The sequence below is a fragment of the Sinocyclocheilus rhinocerous genome, unplaced genomic scaffold, assembly GCF_001515625.1.
Source record: "Sinocyclocheilus rhinocerous isolate Xijiao unplaced genomic scaffold, SAMN03320098_v1.1 scaffold1406, whole genome shotgun sequence".
Classification (NCBI taxonomy): Eukaryota; Metazoa; Chordata; class Actinopteri; order Cypriniformes; family Cyprinidae; genus Sinocyclocheilus; species Sinocyclocheilus rhinocerous.
Genome location: NW_015647095.1, coordinates 1,779,029 through 1,793,550, shown reverse-complemented (window position 1 = coordinate 1,793,550; position 14,522 = coordinate 1,779,029). Strand labels below are relative to the sequence as shown.

General features: G+C 35.7%; 1 protein-coding gene across 1 annotated transcript; it reads right to left on the bottom strand.

The window, feature by feature from the left end:
* Positions 1-236: 236 nt before the first annotated feature.
* On the bottom strand, positions 237-14,258 carry c1ql4a (complement component 1, q subcomponent-like 4). Its single transcript, XM_016513104.1, has 3 exons — positions 13,860-14,258; positions 11,908-13,420; positions 237-1,265 (listed from the first exon to the last, which is right to left on the bottom strand). The coding sequence occupies exons 2-3, from the start codon at positions 12,439-12,441 to the stop codon at positions 1,086-1,088; spliced, it is 714 nt and encodes a 237-aa protein (XP_016368590.1). The 5' UTR covers positions 12,442-13,420; positions 13,860-14,258; the 3' UTR covers positions 237-1,085.
* Positions 14,259-14,522: the final 264 nt, after the last annotated feature.

Below are 14,522 nucleotides of genomic sequence, written 5' to 3'. Positions count from 1 at the left end.
TAAATGTATGGAGCTTGATTTATGCATTTGTAACGTTCATAAAAACATATTCTAAAATATAATACATACAAAGGTATTGTCCACCATGTTGCTTTTCCTAAATGTGATGTTGAAATGTTACATTTTAAATATATTCTCTTTTAATGGCAAAATACAATTTTGCTCATCTATTAAAATAAAATAAATCAATAAATCTACAATTTCTGTATAAATAATTCTGTAACATAATGCTGGTATGATATAAAATGTACTTCCTTGTCAAGAGAGTAACATTTTCATCTTGATTTCAAAGTTTTACATTGTAATATCTTTTATTAGACTTACACAAGGGAACAACATCCTCCCTTTTAAAAAGTACTAATAATTTCATTTATTTGTGTGATTATTGAAGAGTCTCATCAGCCTAAATCAATATATTCATGTTCCGGTCCGGCCCAGATTACTTCGACTGTTTGGTTGTAGTGAGTCATTGTGTGTGCAATTACACTCCTTGCAATTCCACAAAGACAACGAAAGCAGTCACTTTAAGTCAAATGAATGGAACAAGAGGACTTAGATTAATCACTAGCCCTGCGACATGTGCGCACGCATATATACGTTCCCGTATCGCGCTACGGCTGCGTCTACTGAGTGAAAAGTACATTTACGCACTGATTTTCTTTCAAGTCCAGCCATGTGTAAATGCAGCTCAGTTCACCATAAAGCATGTTGACTAGTGAGTCTGAATCTCTGGTTTTGATTGACACACAAAATGGAGACAAATACACTAACAAGTACACATGAAAATATGAGTGCGTCACCGTCCAGGATAGATATAGACATATATGTATATGCATTTTAATTTAGGTTTGAGAGTAGTGTATAATGTAAGATAGTTCTAATTTACACACATACAAACAGCGTGTCAGAAATCCTCTTGCTTTATGAAAGGAATTGGTTGCCGTTATGTCTGTGAAGCCCTTCTGCTCCATATAAACCACGTCTATTTCTTTCAAGCCTGTTCGGTGTGTGTACGTAACTGTATGAGTGTGTGTGTGTGTGTGTGTGTGTGTTCATACACAGTACATCTGAGTGTGTAGAGCAGGTCAGTCAGCATAGATGAGGAAGCCAGAGAACGTGCTGTATTTGTTGGTGTTTCCACCGTGGACTTTCCCTCCGTCCAGCTGCACACAGACCTCATCTCCCACGTCTAAATGCAGGATCACACTGTTGGAGGCGTAGTCATAATTCTGATCAGCGTCCTGGGCGATAGCGCTGGCTCTCACCTGTCACACACCAGAGAAATGAAGCCACGGTTAGAGGAAGGACACCGAGCAGATTCTCAATATTCCAGCATACTTGAATGAAACTGAAATGTATTCATAATCATTTAGTAATAATCATTAGACCAAACCGCAAAACTTACCTAAAGCACAATAACATGAAGTGTGACATTGCAATAGCCACTCTAATAATTGTTTTCACTTAAACATATTCAAGAAGCAAGATCTGAACATTGCAATAAGAACAGATTATAGATGATACAGATGGATCATGGTAAAACTGGGTCATTTTGTTCGTTTGATATGATATGCAACAACTTCAGGCAGTGGAATTTATTATAAATAAGCATAGGCTGCATTCAGTGACTTTTTCACTATCATATATGAAAGAAGAAATTAATAGGTATACTTTTTAAATGTTTTTAAATGTGTTAAAAAATGAATAGAAATTTAAAAATGTATAGATACATTTAATATTATAACAAATAAATAATTTCATATTTTTTTCATATTAATAATAATAAAACGAATAATTAATAATTAAAATAAAAAATTAATTAATAGACAAAAATAATGAATTATAATTTATTTCATTATCATTTTATAATTCGTTTCATTTGAAGGAAAAAAAAAAAAAAAGATTTTATCCAGATTCCAAAAACGACTTACTACATTTCATTTTGTTAAAATAGAGAAATGGAACTATAGAAAAATAATCATGTTATGAGCTAATGAATAATATTAACAAGTATTTTTTGAAATTATTAAAATAATAATAAATATAATAATAATTACAATTTTAAATTAAATAGACACAAATAATGAATTGTAACTGATTTCACAATCTTTTCATAATCCTTTTTATGAAAAAAAACAAAGTTTGATATTTTTTTCCAGATGCTTGCTTTCTTAAATAAGTGCACAAACCACTATAACACCATTTCCAGCTTATATAACATATATAAAAAATAATAAATGTATTAATTAATTTTTTTTTTTAATTAAACAAATATGCAAAAATAATTAATTGTAGTTGATTTCATAGGTTTTCCAGTTCCTTTGAAGTGAACGCATTTTTATTGTAATACATTTTATAAACATGACTTATTAGATTAAATAATTAATATGAATTATATATTAATGTTACATATTATTCATATGAATTAATATTAAGAATAATGCTACATTAAACAACTTAAAGATAAAGTTGTGCTGATGGGGCTGTTGAGGTTCTCAATCCTAAAAAAAAGAAAGGTATGAAAATACTGCACTAGCCATATCTCAACATACAGATGCTCTCTTGACATGAAAGAGGCCTTGTTTTATCATCTCTATAGCAATGGAATGGAGTCATTATTAAATGATACTCTAACCAGGGCTGGCCGGGTTAAATGGATGGGGCTGCAGATAACCTGCTGACCTTCACCTCAATTGCGAAAGCAGTCATATTCTCCTCTATTTATCTACTGTATCGTGTAGCTAGACCTATATGGGTGATGCTAAAACTATAGCCCTTCCTTTACTGACCTGTTGAATTTAATCGCAAGAGCACGTATCACAGAATGAGACTGTTTACTAGACACGGACTCATTTAAATTCTGCTCGAGAGATCAGCTGTATTGACTCCCAGCAGTGGATCTGAAACTTGTTTGTTAACATTTTAAATTGAGATTAGTCATGTGGTCAGGCAGACGTACATTCCTGCATAGAGATACAATTAAAAAGGTCCAAGACCTGTGATAAAACAGACACAAATATACCGCATTATAGTTCTATATCCTTGCAATGTGATTTAGACATCATTTCTTAGTATCTGATCTATGCTCAAGAATTCTAAATGGAAAAAAAACAGGTAATGTTTTAGCAGACAGGTGTCAGATGACAGACAGTGATTGTCAGGCATTTTGCTCGGCCGTGTTATAGCCACTCAATCTCTGTCAGGTTTCCTAAACATATGGAGCGAGTCTATCGTTGGAAAAAAATGCAATGATATGCATGGTGTCAGTAAACATCCTCATACAACATGCCATCACTCACTCACTCAAATGCAAGCTCTTGTTTTATTGGGTGTGTTATTCCCTTGAGAAACACCCACAACCACAGCCCACATAAAACACACTGACCCCAGACAGAGATAAACTCCTTCCCATATCCATAATCTAATAACCCCACTCCATTACCATCACGATACTGTCAACATCCGCACAATGTCCTGAGTGGAGACTACCGCCATTTAGATGCTTTATTGAATACCAATCTGTATAATGATGTTAGGGAGGTTTACAACGCAGCACTGCAGGACAAATATATCAGTTTTAAATTGATTTTGCATAGCAGTGATAGATATTTGTCATTTGCAATTTGAAAAAAAAAAAAAAAACGCTTGCAAATTTTCACAAGCCTTGTAGAGACATGCAGCTTAAAAATTAATGAGCAGTGATCAACCGATATTGCATTTACATCAGTTATTTTATGTGTTTAATAATTGATATGTAGAATTGATTTTTAAGCTATTTATTTTGTCTTACAACAATAAAAGGCATAACATTCACTGTGAATATCATTAATAATAATAGTAAAAATACTCATTATGAAGGTTTTAATAAAAATAATTATAATAATAGTAATTATTATAAATATTATTAACCATATTAATTATAATAAATTAAATATATTAATAAAATCATAGTAATAATAATAATAATACAATTTTGTTTATATTTCAATGTAAATATGTAAATATATTTTCATTTTTAATAATTAATATAATTATTATTTATTATTTTAATTATAATAAATTAAATATATTTTTAAAAAATCATCATAAATATACTATACTACTACTACTAATAATAATAATAATGCCGTTTTTGCTATTTAAATGGTCACATATATTACTCTTTTAAATAATAATTATCCAAAAAAAAAAAAAAAATACAAAATAAGTTACCCAACCTCTGAGTAACTCTGAGTTGTTGGGCCCTACTTTTAAACAACTCAACAAATGGTGCCATTCATCTGTGCATAATATATATCTGTAATTTTAAACAGTTATTAAATGAAGATATTGTGTGAATATCATTCTAAAAATTGATCATGGAAACTCTAATACAGCTAAACGTTTAAATGTGTTAAAAATCATATTATTTCACCTGAAGATATTCATTGTGTTGATGTGTGATGTGAACAGCATTTTTGCCTTATCCCTGTGCAGCCTGCGTCAAACAGTTGTGATGGGTTGCCAGTCCCTTGAGAAACCCCTTTTCCAACTATTATCTCATATAAAAAAAGACTACAGAAACAACTAAACAATCTCTCACATCCAGATCTAACAGCCACTCTCTGTGATACAGTAATCCACACAGAGGACCGGTCAATAATCTAAATATTGAGTGGGTGAACGCTGTCATTGGTATGTGTGACTGAATACCAATCAGTGCAACAATGAGGTTTTCTTTATAGTACAAATCAAAGTATGCCATACCTGAATTATTTTTACTGCACTGCCACAATGACTTAAGAAAACTGAAGTATCATCAAGATCAAAAAAGACTGTAAAATTGAGCAGGTCAATATGGCATGCAAATCATTCCACGTCTGACAGTGACGGCCTGGCCTCTTCTCCCTATCGACGCACAGTGTATGTCATTCTCCTCATTATTTTGGCTAAGTGGGCAAAGGGGCAGTCTCTCCCTCCGGCATACCTCCGTGTTCGATACGACAACGCGAGCGGTCACTTTAATTAGCAGACATCGGCGAAGACCATTTAAGACCTTTCTTCGCTTCCATTGATTCTCGTCTTGTATTTTTGGGATCAGTTACACCGAATCTGAGCGGCCGAGGTTTAGGCATCTCCCGCAAAGCGCGCTTGTTAGATGCTTCCCAGCATTTATCAAATATAAGTGATATGAAAGCTTGTCTTGGAGGGAGAGGGATTACTGTTGACTGCACTGGAGATGGATATTGACATGGGAGCCGACTACTTGTGAAACGCCACGCTGACTTGAGCAGGGACCCTCGGGCCTGCTGAGGGCTTGTTCTGCCAGGCCTTTTCATTACAGGGAGGGGAAGGATGGAGGGGGGCGGTGTTTTCGACATAACCAGAGCCGAGGAGAAAGACAAGGGTTGAAGGAGAAAATAGGAGGGGGAGGTTCGGGTAACAGACTGATCAAGCAAGGCTATTTTGTGAGATGCAAGGGTATATGAAGTCTTGTTTTTATCAGTGGTGCCGTGCTCCAGCGGTAATAAAACTGACAGGATTCATTCTCCGTGATATACAGACCTCTTAGAGCGGAGACAATAGAAAACTAGCTCTTAAACTTACCTAAGGGACCTAGCACACGCGAGGGGAGGGAAAAGACTAAAGCAAAAAAAAAAATGGAACATTTATTGAATAGCTCCGTTTTGCTTCAAAGGGAGAATAAAATTTGGTTCGCTTCTTCAGAGAGTTATGCTTAATTGGCATACTGTATGAGTGTGGCATTGCATACTAATGGTCCAAGTGTGCACTATAACACCGGTTACAGGCTCTGTGAACATCGCTGTATGATATAATCAACTGGTTAAAGGGTTAGTTCACCTAAAATGTAAATTCTCATATCATTAACTCACCCTCATGTTATTTAAAGGTGACATATCATGAAAACCTGACTTTTCCAGGTTTTAAGTGCTATAATCAGGCAACAAGCATCTACCAACCAAGGAAACGTGAAAAAGATTAACCCAGTAACTTTGTTTTGGTAAGCCTTTTTCTACAAGCGTCTGAGAAAACTAGCGCGTCTGATTTCGCTCCTTTGGTGACGTGGCAAAGGGATCTCATTATAATATACCGCCCCTTAATCTGTAAGTTTCCACCCACGGCACCCTCATTGTGATTTCGCAAGCGACAACGGTGTACCAGCTCTAATACCATGGCAAAAGTTTGAGCAAAACATGCTAACTGTTCTGTCTTTGGCTGCACAGATGAGCACAGAACACTATTTAGATCTAAAATAAAAATAAATAAAAGATTTATTTCCCAAGCAGTTTACCTTCACAGACATAACCGACTGTTTTTGTAACTCATGTGTGTTTTTAACGTCAACTTGTGTGTGAATGAAAACTTAAACTAATATGGTTTAAAACGCATGATTTCAGCGTGATAAACATGATAATCAGAACCAAAACAGATGTTTTCAGCAGGTACGAGCTGTAATGGCGCAGCTCTGTTCTGGAAAAGGGGGCGGGGAGCGGCAGCTCATTTGCATTTAAAGAGACAGGCCCGAAAAACAGCGTGTTTTGCTTCCACTCAAAATAGGCATTTTCAAAATGATATAATAAATGATCTGTGGGGTATTTTGAGCTGAAACTTCACAGACACATTCTGGCGACACCAGAGACTTATATTGCATATTGTAAAAAGGGGCATAATATGTCTCCTTTAAAACCAGTATAACATGAAAGAAGATGCAACTGGTAAATTGGTCCCCATTGACTGTCAAAAAAACACCTATCATACATGTGTGAATACACAATGTCAGAATTGTCATTTTTAGGTGAACCATCCCTTTAACAACTGACCCCATTTAAAAATAATAAGGGTGTCACCTATGCATTCCATTTGACAAATTTTTAATCAGTTTATACCATTTCCCTTAAAACTATTTGGCAATTAGAGGCCGTGCAATTAGGGATCACCACAATTAGAGACGACCAAAGACACTCATTATATTTCTACTGGACTATGTACATGTCAGTGCACCGGGAGACATTTATTAGAGCAGGTACTGGTCATTAACAGACAGGCGATGGCATTTTTAACACTAGCGTGTGAAAGAGCTCGACCTTTTGGAGGTCTATTAAAAGAGCGTGTGACAGGTGAAAAAGGAGAAAAAGAAATGGTGGAACGATTAAGCAACAGAGCAGACGGAGTGTAGATTAGTCTACTTTGAACAGAGGTTTAGACTGAGGGTTTGGGAACCTACATGAGGGACCATAAATTAAAAGATTAACAGCACACGGTACGTTAGTGATGAGGAAGAAGCATGTAGATGCTAAATCAGAGATGACATATTTTGACTCACATTAGCATTAAGGCAAACAAACCATTATTCAACAAGCACAATAAAACGCCACCAATAACGCTAGAAGCATCAAATCTTTTTAACAAATCTCTCCATATGTTTATAGATCTTTATGCAGTTATTCCATCAGACGGTGGAGGTTATCTGACTTCTACAGCATAAAAATTAGAAGCTATTATTAAAAGATGTGCGATTTTTGACCCTAATGGCACTGGGACTTTTGAGGATGGGATATGACAAGTTAAAATCTTTTCTTGTATGAGATTTCCCAGATGCTGTGATACAGTAGCTAAATGTATAATGATGAAATTTCATTATGAATCTCCTTCAGTGGGCATTACACCAACTTAATTACAAGAAAAATGAAGATGACCTCATTAAATATTGAAGAAGGCACTATTAAGATCACAGCACTAATCCTTTCCATCTGTTACTCAACAAATGGATTATTGTAAAAAAAAATTACATATTCATCTACTATGATATATTGGTAGAGTTTAAGTACAAATAAACAAAAATGTACTAGTCCTAAACTAAAAGCCAGTGAAATATGGGCCACTCTTTAATTAGTGGCATGTTTTAAAAACCTTGAAACGTTTACCTTCTTCAAACTGCATTTTATCATCTAAAAACCACATATCTTGGAATAAACAATCAATAAACAATTTAAGTGGGTTTGTGGTGTGGAAAAACAAAACATAGCCTATAAGTAAGCAGACAATTAATTTTATATTTATACAAAAAAAAAAAGAAATGGATTGTTTCTGAATTAAAATTTCCATCATAAACCATTTAACATCGTTCGAAAGCCTCAATTTTTCTCTAAAATTATTTTACAAATAATATTTGTTAATATTTAATTAGGCAGAACAGAAAAATGACAAGAACTTTTTGAAGTATATATATATATATATATATATATATATATATGTAAATTATATATATTTCTTTGTTATATGTACAGTACACTATAAACATTGTCAATTAAAATTTTAATTTCAATGTAATTACAAATTCTATTTGACTTTTTATGTAAAACTTCCCTCTCTTAACACGTTTTAAAAAATTAAACATAAAGGGGAAGTTAAAAAGTCTGTGTGACAAACCCAAAATAGTGAAGTCAAATTTTGACCTTTAAAAAAATACATAGGAAAAAAGTAATTAAAGAAGCATAGTAAAAATTGAATATACTCTATTCTTTTAATTGTTTTCCTCTAAAATCAAGAAAACTACCTGTAATTGAATCTTCATCCTATAAGAAAAGATTTAAATTATATCAACGTTTCTTTAGTTTTCAGTCCTGCTGACCTGTGACTTTTCCATGATTATCCACCTACATCATTTCCATTTCAGGAGGTACCAAAGGGCGCTAACTCACAGACCATTCAACAGTGACACTCCTGGAACACTTTAGCCTCACACGTCTGAGGTTCGACAATGAGCAGACCGTCACAACCGCACCAGTCGGTATCAAGAGACCAGCTTTCACTAGCTGTCAAAACCAGCGCACAGACAATGATCAGCCAGATGGTCACACGGGCCCGCAACCAGGTACGGCAACACGCATGCCACACTCTAGAGGATACCTGAGATCCTTTTTTCTCTTAATTAGCACCCTAACATTCACAGACAATCATAATTAGCAAACAAATGCTAATGTCAGGATCTGGTCTTTTTATCTTTAAGACGCCTTGTTAACCTGTCAAACCATGACATGTTTGGCGCTTCTCCATCTGTCTGTGGCTCTGTATTCACATTTGTCCGTGCGTATAAGCCTCCCAGAAGTCTCGTCTCTCTGCCCACTGTCTGCAGCTTTCTATTAAGCCATCTATCTTCCTTTCCTCCCCTGATCTTTCTGTCAACCAGCCTGGGTGATTCTGCCATACTCTGAACTGTCATGGCTACCGTTGCGTCCTTCTCTCAGCCTGTCTCACAATTCACTTGTGCACTTGAGCTTGTGGGCCGCCCACTGGGGTGCCATATTAAACATGGCCTCCACAATGAAGATGCGAGATGACTGTGTCAAAACGTGTTTTCAAGATGAAGGATAAAAACTATGATATATTTCATTGCTTACTTTTTCCATTTTGGTGTTGTTCCTTTACAGTTTCTCCTGTAAAATTACATATTTGTGAGTGTTTCTTCAATGATAGTCACTTTTGTTAATGTGGGCTTAAATTGAATTCCCTTTAAAACACTCTTCTCACTAATTTAATTAATTCATCTAATAACAATGTCCAAATTATAATATAAACATTAAAATTATTTAAAATGACTATTTCAAGCTTAGTTTAGGTCATAGGTCTAAAAACGTAATATTTTTAGGATGGATTTTCATATTTTAATGTTGAAAACATCTGGATCTGGGCCAAGGTTAAATCAATAAAATCTATACATAAAGGCATTTTAGTCTTTTTTAAAATCATAATTAATTACATTTTTTTTCTAATAATAAAGATTATGATTTTTTTTTGTTCTGAAAAAAAAAAAAAAGTTTATTTCAGTGACTTACCAAAATGGGTTTTTGAACTTTTCAAAAAATATTTGAACTTACTCCTAAGATTCATTTCTGAATGAATTCATGTTTTTGAATCAATAAATCACTCATAATCACTTCTATTGGTGTAGCAATGTTTAAAAGGACAATTGTTTGTGAAGCTGTTTTTTTTCATGTAGCAGTTTGATTTGAAATTACAGTCTTTTAATGAGTAATCAGGAAGCTCTGCTTCATAAGCTATAACAAAAACAAAATGAGAAAATATGTTTTAATAAAAAAAATTACCTAAAAGACTTACCTAAAACACCCATATATCTATTTTTGTAGAATAGTCTACGTCCAGTCTTGAGTAAAACTGCACAATTCTCTACTCCAAAACCTTTGAATTTCTGTGTACTCTGTGTTTGCGAACTGGCCTATAATATTCAATAGACATGACTGTTTGAACATCATTTTGTCAGCATTCAAAAATAACCTTTTACAAATGAACATAAACCTCCTAATCCCAACGGACCATTGTCTGCTTTCAGATGACACTTCTGAGAATTCCAGTCTCTCAGCATCTGTCAAAAAATCTAGCATCCTTTTCACTTTTACATGCTCTGTACTTTCGGTAGCTGCACAAATCTGCATGCAATGAACTCTTTAAAATCTTAAAGGCTACAAAAATTGTGACTTGTGTCACAAATGGACTGCTGACTGTATTTTAGGTGCTTGGGGAAGTATCATTCCATTTGCAGTTTATTTGGTGTAGTGAGCAGTTAACCCACACATTCCACTATTACATTTCAGGCCCTACAGAGGAGTAAAGCAGTGCCACCTGATGTGCTCGAAATGGACGTAATTGAGTGGACCGCAAAGATAATTAATGAGCAATCAATGAACATGCAATAGAAGGGGGCACGTACAGCGTGCAGAGGATTCAGTCTAAGAGTTATGAATGATTTAACAGTGGAAGCAGACTTGCATGACAATACAAAACTGTACCAGTTGGACCAATTTAATCTACTATGACTCTAATCACTTTTACAGGTGGTCCACTGTATTAAGCCAGCGTTTTTTTGTTGTTGTTTTTTTTACAACATAACACCAGGCTTTCATTGCACAGTGAAATACAAATAAACATTTTATAGTGTGCTTGCGTAAAACTGTTCATAAAAGAATATGTTACGATTGCCTGTCAAATAAAAAGGTCCAAGAGTGTGTTTTGATCTACAAAGGTCATACAGTCACTTAAAAGCACTACAGATAAACCTTTTCTTGTCTCGCTCATTTCCTGCCTTCAGTATTTAATTAATGTCGAGGGAATGAATGGCTGAATGTGGAAACTGTTAATTTTTTGTACATTCATTATTTAACTGGCAGTAGACCACACCATGACAGCTCTGGCTGCTGAGTCGTATAACACATTTTTAGGTGATGAGTGAGATGTAAATATGATGTTATTAAATTGTCAAAACCTATGGCAATGCAGCTGAGATAGTTTGGACACACAGATAAGATATTAATGTCACAATTTTCCTTTTAGTCTTCTCCTGGTCAGCCTTGCAAAGCAATACATCTACGTCCAATTTGCTTCCATCATATTTAGTGCGATGGTAATCAATTATATAATTTAATAGAAATTTTAATAAGAACAAAAGCTCATAATCCAACTATTCTGACTCTTCTAAATGAAATTGACCTTAGTGGTGAACTGAGGCAGGGAGAAACTACTTCCTACATTTGACTGCACACACAATGTCTATAATAAAGCCGCAAAAATGCAATTCTTTCATCATTTACTCACCCTCATGTCATTATAAACCTGTATGCATGTTTTTCTTCTGTAGAACACAAAGATGATATTAAAAAAACAAGTTTTTTTTTTGTAATGAAAGTTAATGAGGTTAGATGTTGTTTTGGACCCCATTGACTTCAATCAGGTGAAATATTCTTGAAAATATCTTTTGTGTTGCAGAAGAAAGTAAGTCATACAGGCTTTGGTATGATATGAGGGTAAATTATTACATCATTTTAAATTTTGGGGTGAACTATCCTTGAGCCAAAGATTTCATTTCAACCACAAACAATGATAAATTCTTACCTGTCCGTTCTTCTTGAGGTCCGCCCACATACTGGTCCCATCTCCTCCTCTCATCAGGACATGGTATGTGAAGAAGTAGATACCAGGTAGAGGGCATGTGAATTTTCCAGTGCTGGGTTCATAGTAGTTGCCAACATTGGTCACCACATCATCAAACTTGAGCACATCAGTGCCTTCATGTTGCTTGCGCAGGCCTGCGTAAAACGCAATCTTAGGGCTGTAGAATGACGGCACGTAACCGCCAGGCCCAGGACCTGGGGGCCCTTGTGGACCTGGCTTTCCAGGCTCTCCAGGTGGTCCTTGTGGTCCTGGGATTCCCGGAGATCCCCGATACCCAGACTTCCCTTTCCGGTTTGGAAAATCAGGAGGTGCGGGTGAAACAGCCGTTAGCTCCTGGCCGTGAGATGTGGTGTAGGGGTCACAAACCATCCGACAACTTCCTAACATTTCATAATGACTTCCCGCATTGCCGGCTCCTCCTCCTTTAGTGCTGTGGACCAGTAAAGGGATGGTGACCAGGAGAATCAGAACCATGGCCACACCCACGGCCGCTCCTATGACACGCTTGCGACGGCTGAGCCGGGAGGCAGCAAGCGTTAGAAAGTCCTCCTCTCCTTTAGGTGGAATGTTGCCCGCCAGTGTGAAAGTTAGAGAAAAACTCGCTCAAGTGTGAAAGCAAATGTGGGTTTGGGTACAAAAGAACAGCCAAAGAGCCACAGATATCTACTGAGCAATGAAGCCAGTGGGGAGAAGGATAGAAGATGAATTTATGGATGAGACAAGGAGACTAAGAAGAGCGTAGAGCATACAGAAAGGAGAGGGTGTGATGGGACTAGTGGTAGGACCGAGTGGAGAGCGACAGGAAGATCTGGAAGAACGAATAGGGACAGTGGTGGCTGCAACACAAAGGTGTGGCACGGAAAAGAATACAAGATGATTACAGAAACACAAGGTGGCTCTTGGTCACCTAATATATGGAAATACTTGCAATACAATGCAATACAGTATTTTTAAAGTGTTGGAATTTCTTTGCTAATAACAATACAAATCTTTTCATTCATCCCCTTGTTTGTTAGCATTAAATATACAGTGAATTCTCTAAAACACAGAAGATGCTTTGAGGTTTTCTTTTGCATAAGTGAACAACAACGAACTGTTTTTGGTTTTTCCACTTCAAAGGTATTGTCCACCTAACAAAAGATGTGCAATTGAGCAATTGCAAAATTCAGTTCATGAAAGGCTAGATGAAATCACAGTTATCTGCTTGCAAAACAAAATTCAAATTAAGTCCAACCAAACACCTGACAGATGTGGCAAAACAATCTGTCATCCAGTGTTCCACGTTTCAAAATAAACTGATCCTGTACAATGAAATTTGTCCAACGCCCTGCATCGAAACCTGATGAGCCACAATCTATTGATCCTACAGAATATTATTATTAATTTTTCAGGGACATATGGAAGACCCCTGTAGTCGCTCTGGCAGGACTGGGAAAATTCCACAGAAATAGAACTGGAGGAGAGAAAAACATGAAAAGACAATAAGGAAAATTTGTGAGGGCTATATTTTGTTTATATAAATATATATAACACACACTCAAATTTATTTCCATATGACCAGTTTTATCCTAAATTAAACATGCAGAAAGTTTTCTTTCGTTATTTCTTGCAAAATCCTAAATGTATCCCAAACATCTGTAATTTTATATTATTATTATTTTTATTTATTTGTTTGTTTATTTATTATTATAATTATTTGTATTTATTTTATCATAATGACCACTGAAGAGGCCAACTGGCGTTTTTAAATATGCACAAATAAACAAATAATTAAATTAATACCATAAAAAAATATATTTTTTTATACATTCATTGAAGCACGCTGTGAAAGTATGACACAAGTGCGCAACTTCAAGTAGGCTACACCAAAAAGGCATTAAATAGACACTTACCTTCACTTCGGTGTTTATGGAAGATCTTTAGGATTAAAAATCGTCCTCTGTTGTCTGTCCTTACATTCGCTGAGTTCCGGAACAAATTAAAGGTGAATGTAATTCATATGCATCTTCAGCAGACGAAGACTCCTCTCTTTACTTCAGCAACAGACTGAATCGCAGAATAACGATTTAAATGCTTTTCAAATAAGGTGAGTTAACTTAATTGAGTTGCGACTATCACTTATTTATTCCTCGGACCGTTACTGACTGCACGCGTGCGTGAAACTTCCGCTTTTGTCGTTCGTTTTGTCGAGAGAAATAATAAAACAGCAACAGCGCTGGACTTCTGACTCCGACACCTGTGAGATTTTCACACTCCACACACACACACACTCACACTGTCCCCTCACTCCTCCATCCGGTCGACTCCTCCCTCCCTCCATCCATCCCATCCCATCCCATCTCATCCCATCTCATCTCATCCTCGCTCCTCTCACTGGCTGTGGTTTTTAGACACAGCCGCTGTGTTTTTCCAACTTAATCATCATTTAATGGGGGAAAGTGGTGTAAATGTTAATCGTTTATCATGTCAACAGCCTGTTGACTAATGCTTTTAAAAAGAAGCCATTCTATTAACAAAAAAGCTCTTGTGGACGACAGAAAAAAATGACTGGGTGA

Excerpts from the sequence above, each read along its gene's own strand:
- c1ql4a (XM_016513104.1), bottom strand. The coding sequence starts at position 12,441 with ATGGTTCTGATTCTCCTGGTCACCATCCCTTTACTGGTCCACAGCACT. Across the intron at positions 1,266-11,907 it reads ACCTCAAGAAGAACGGACAG|GTGAGAGCCAGCGCTATCGC; the intron begins GTAAGAATTTAT and ends GGTGTGTGACAG.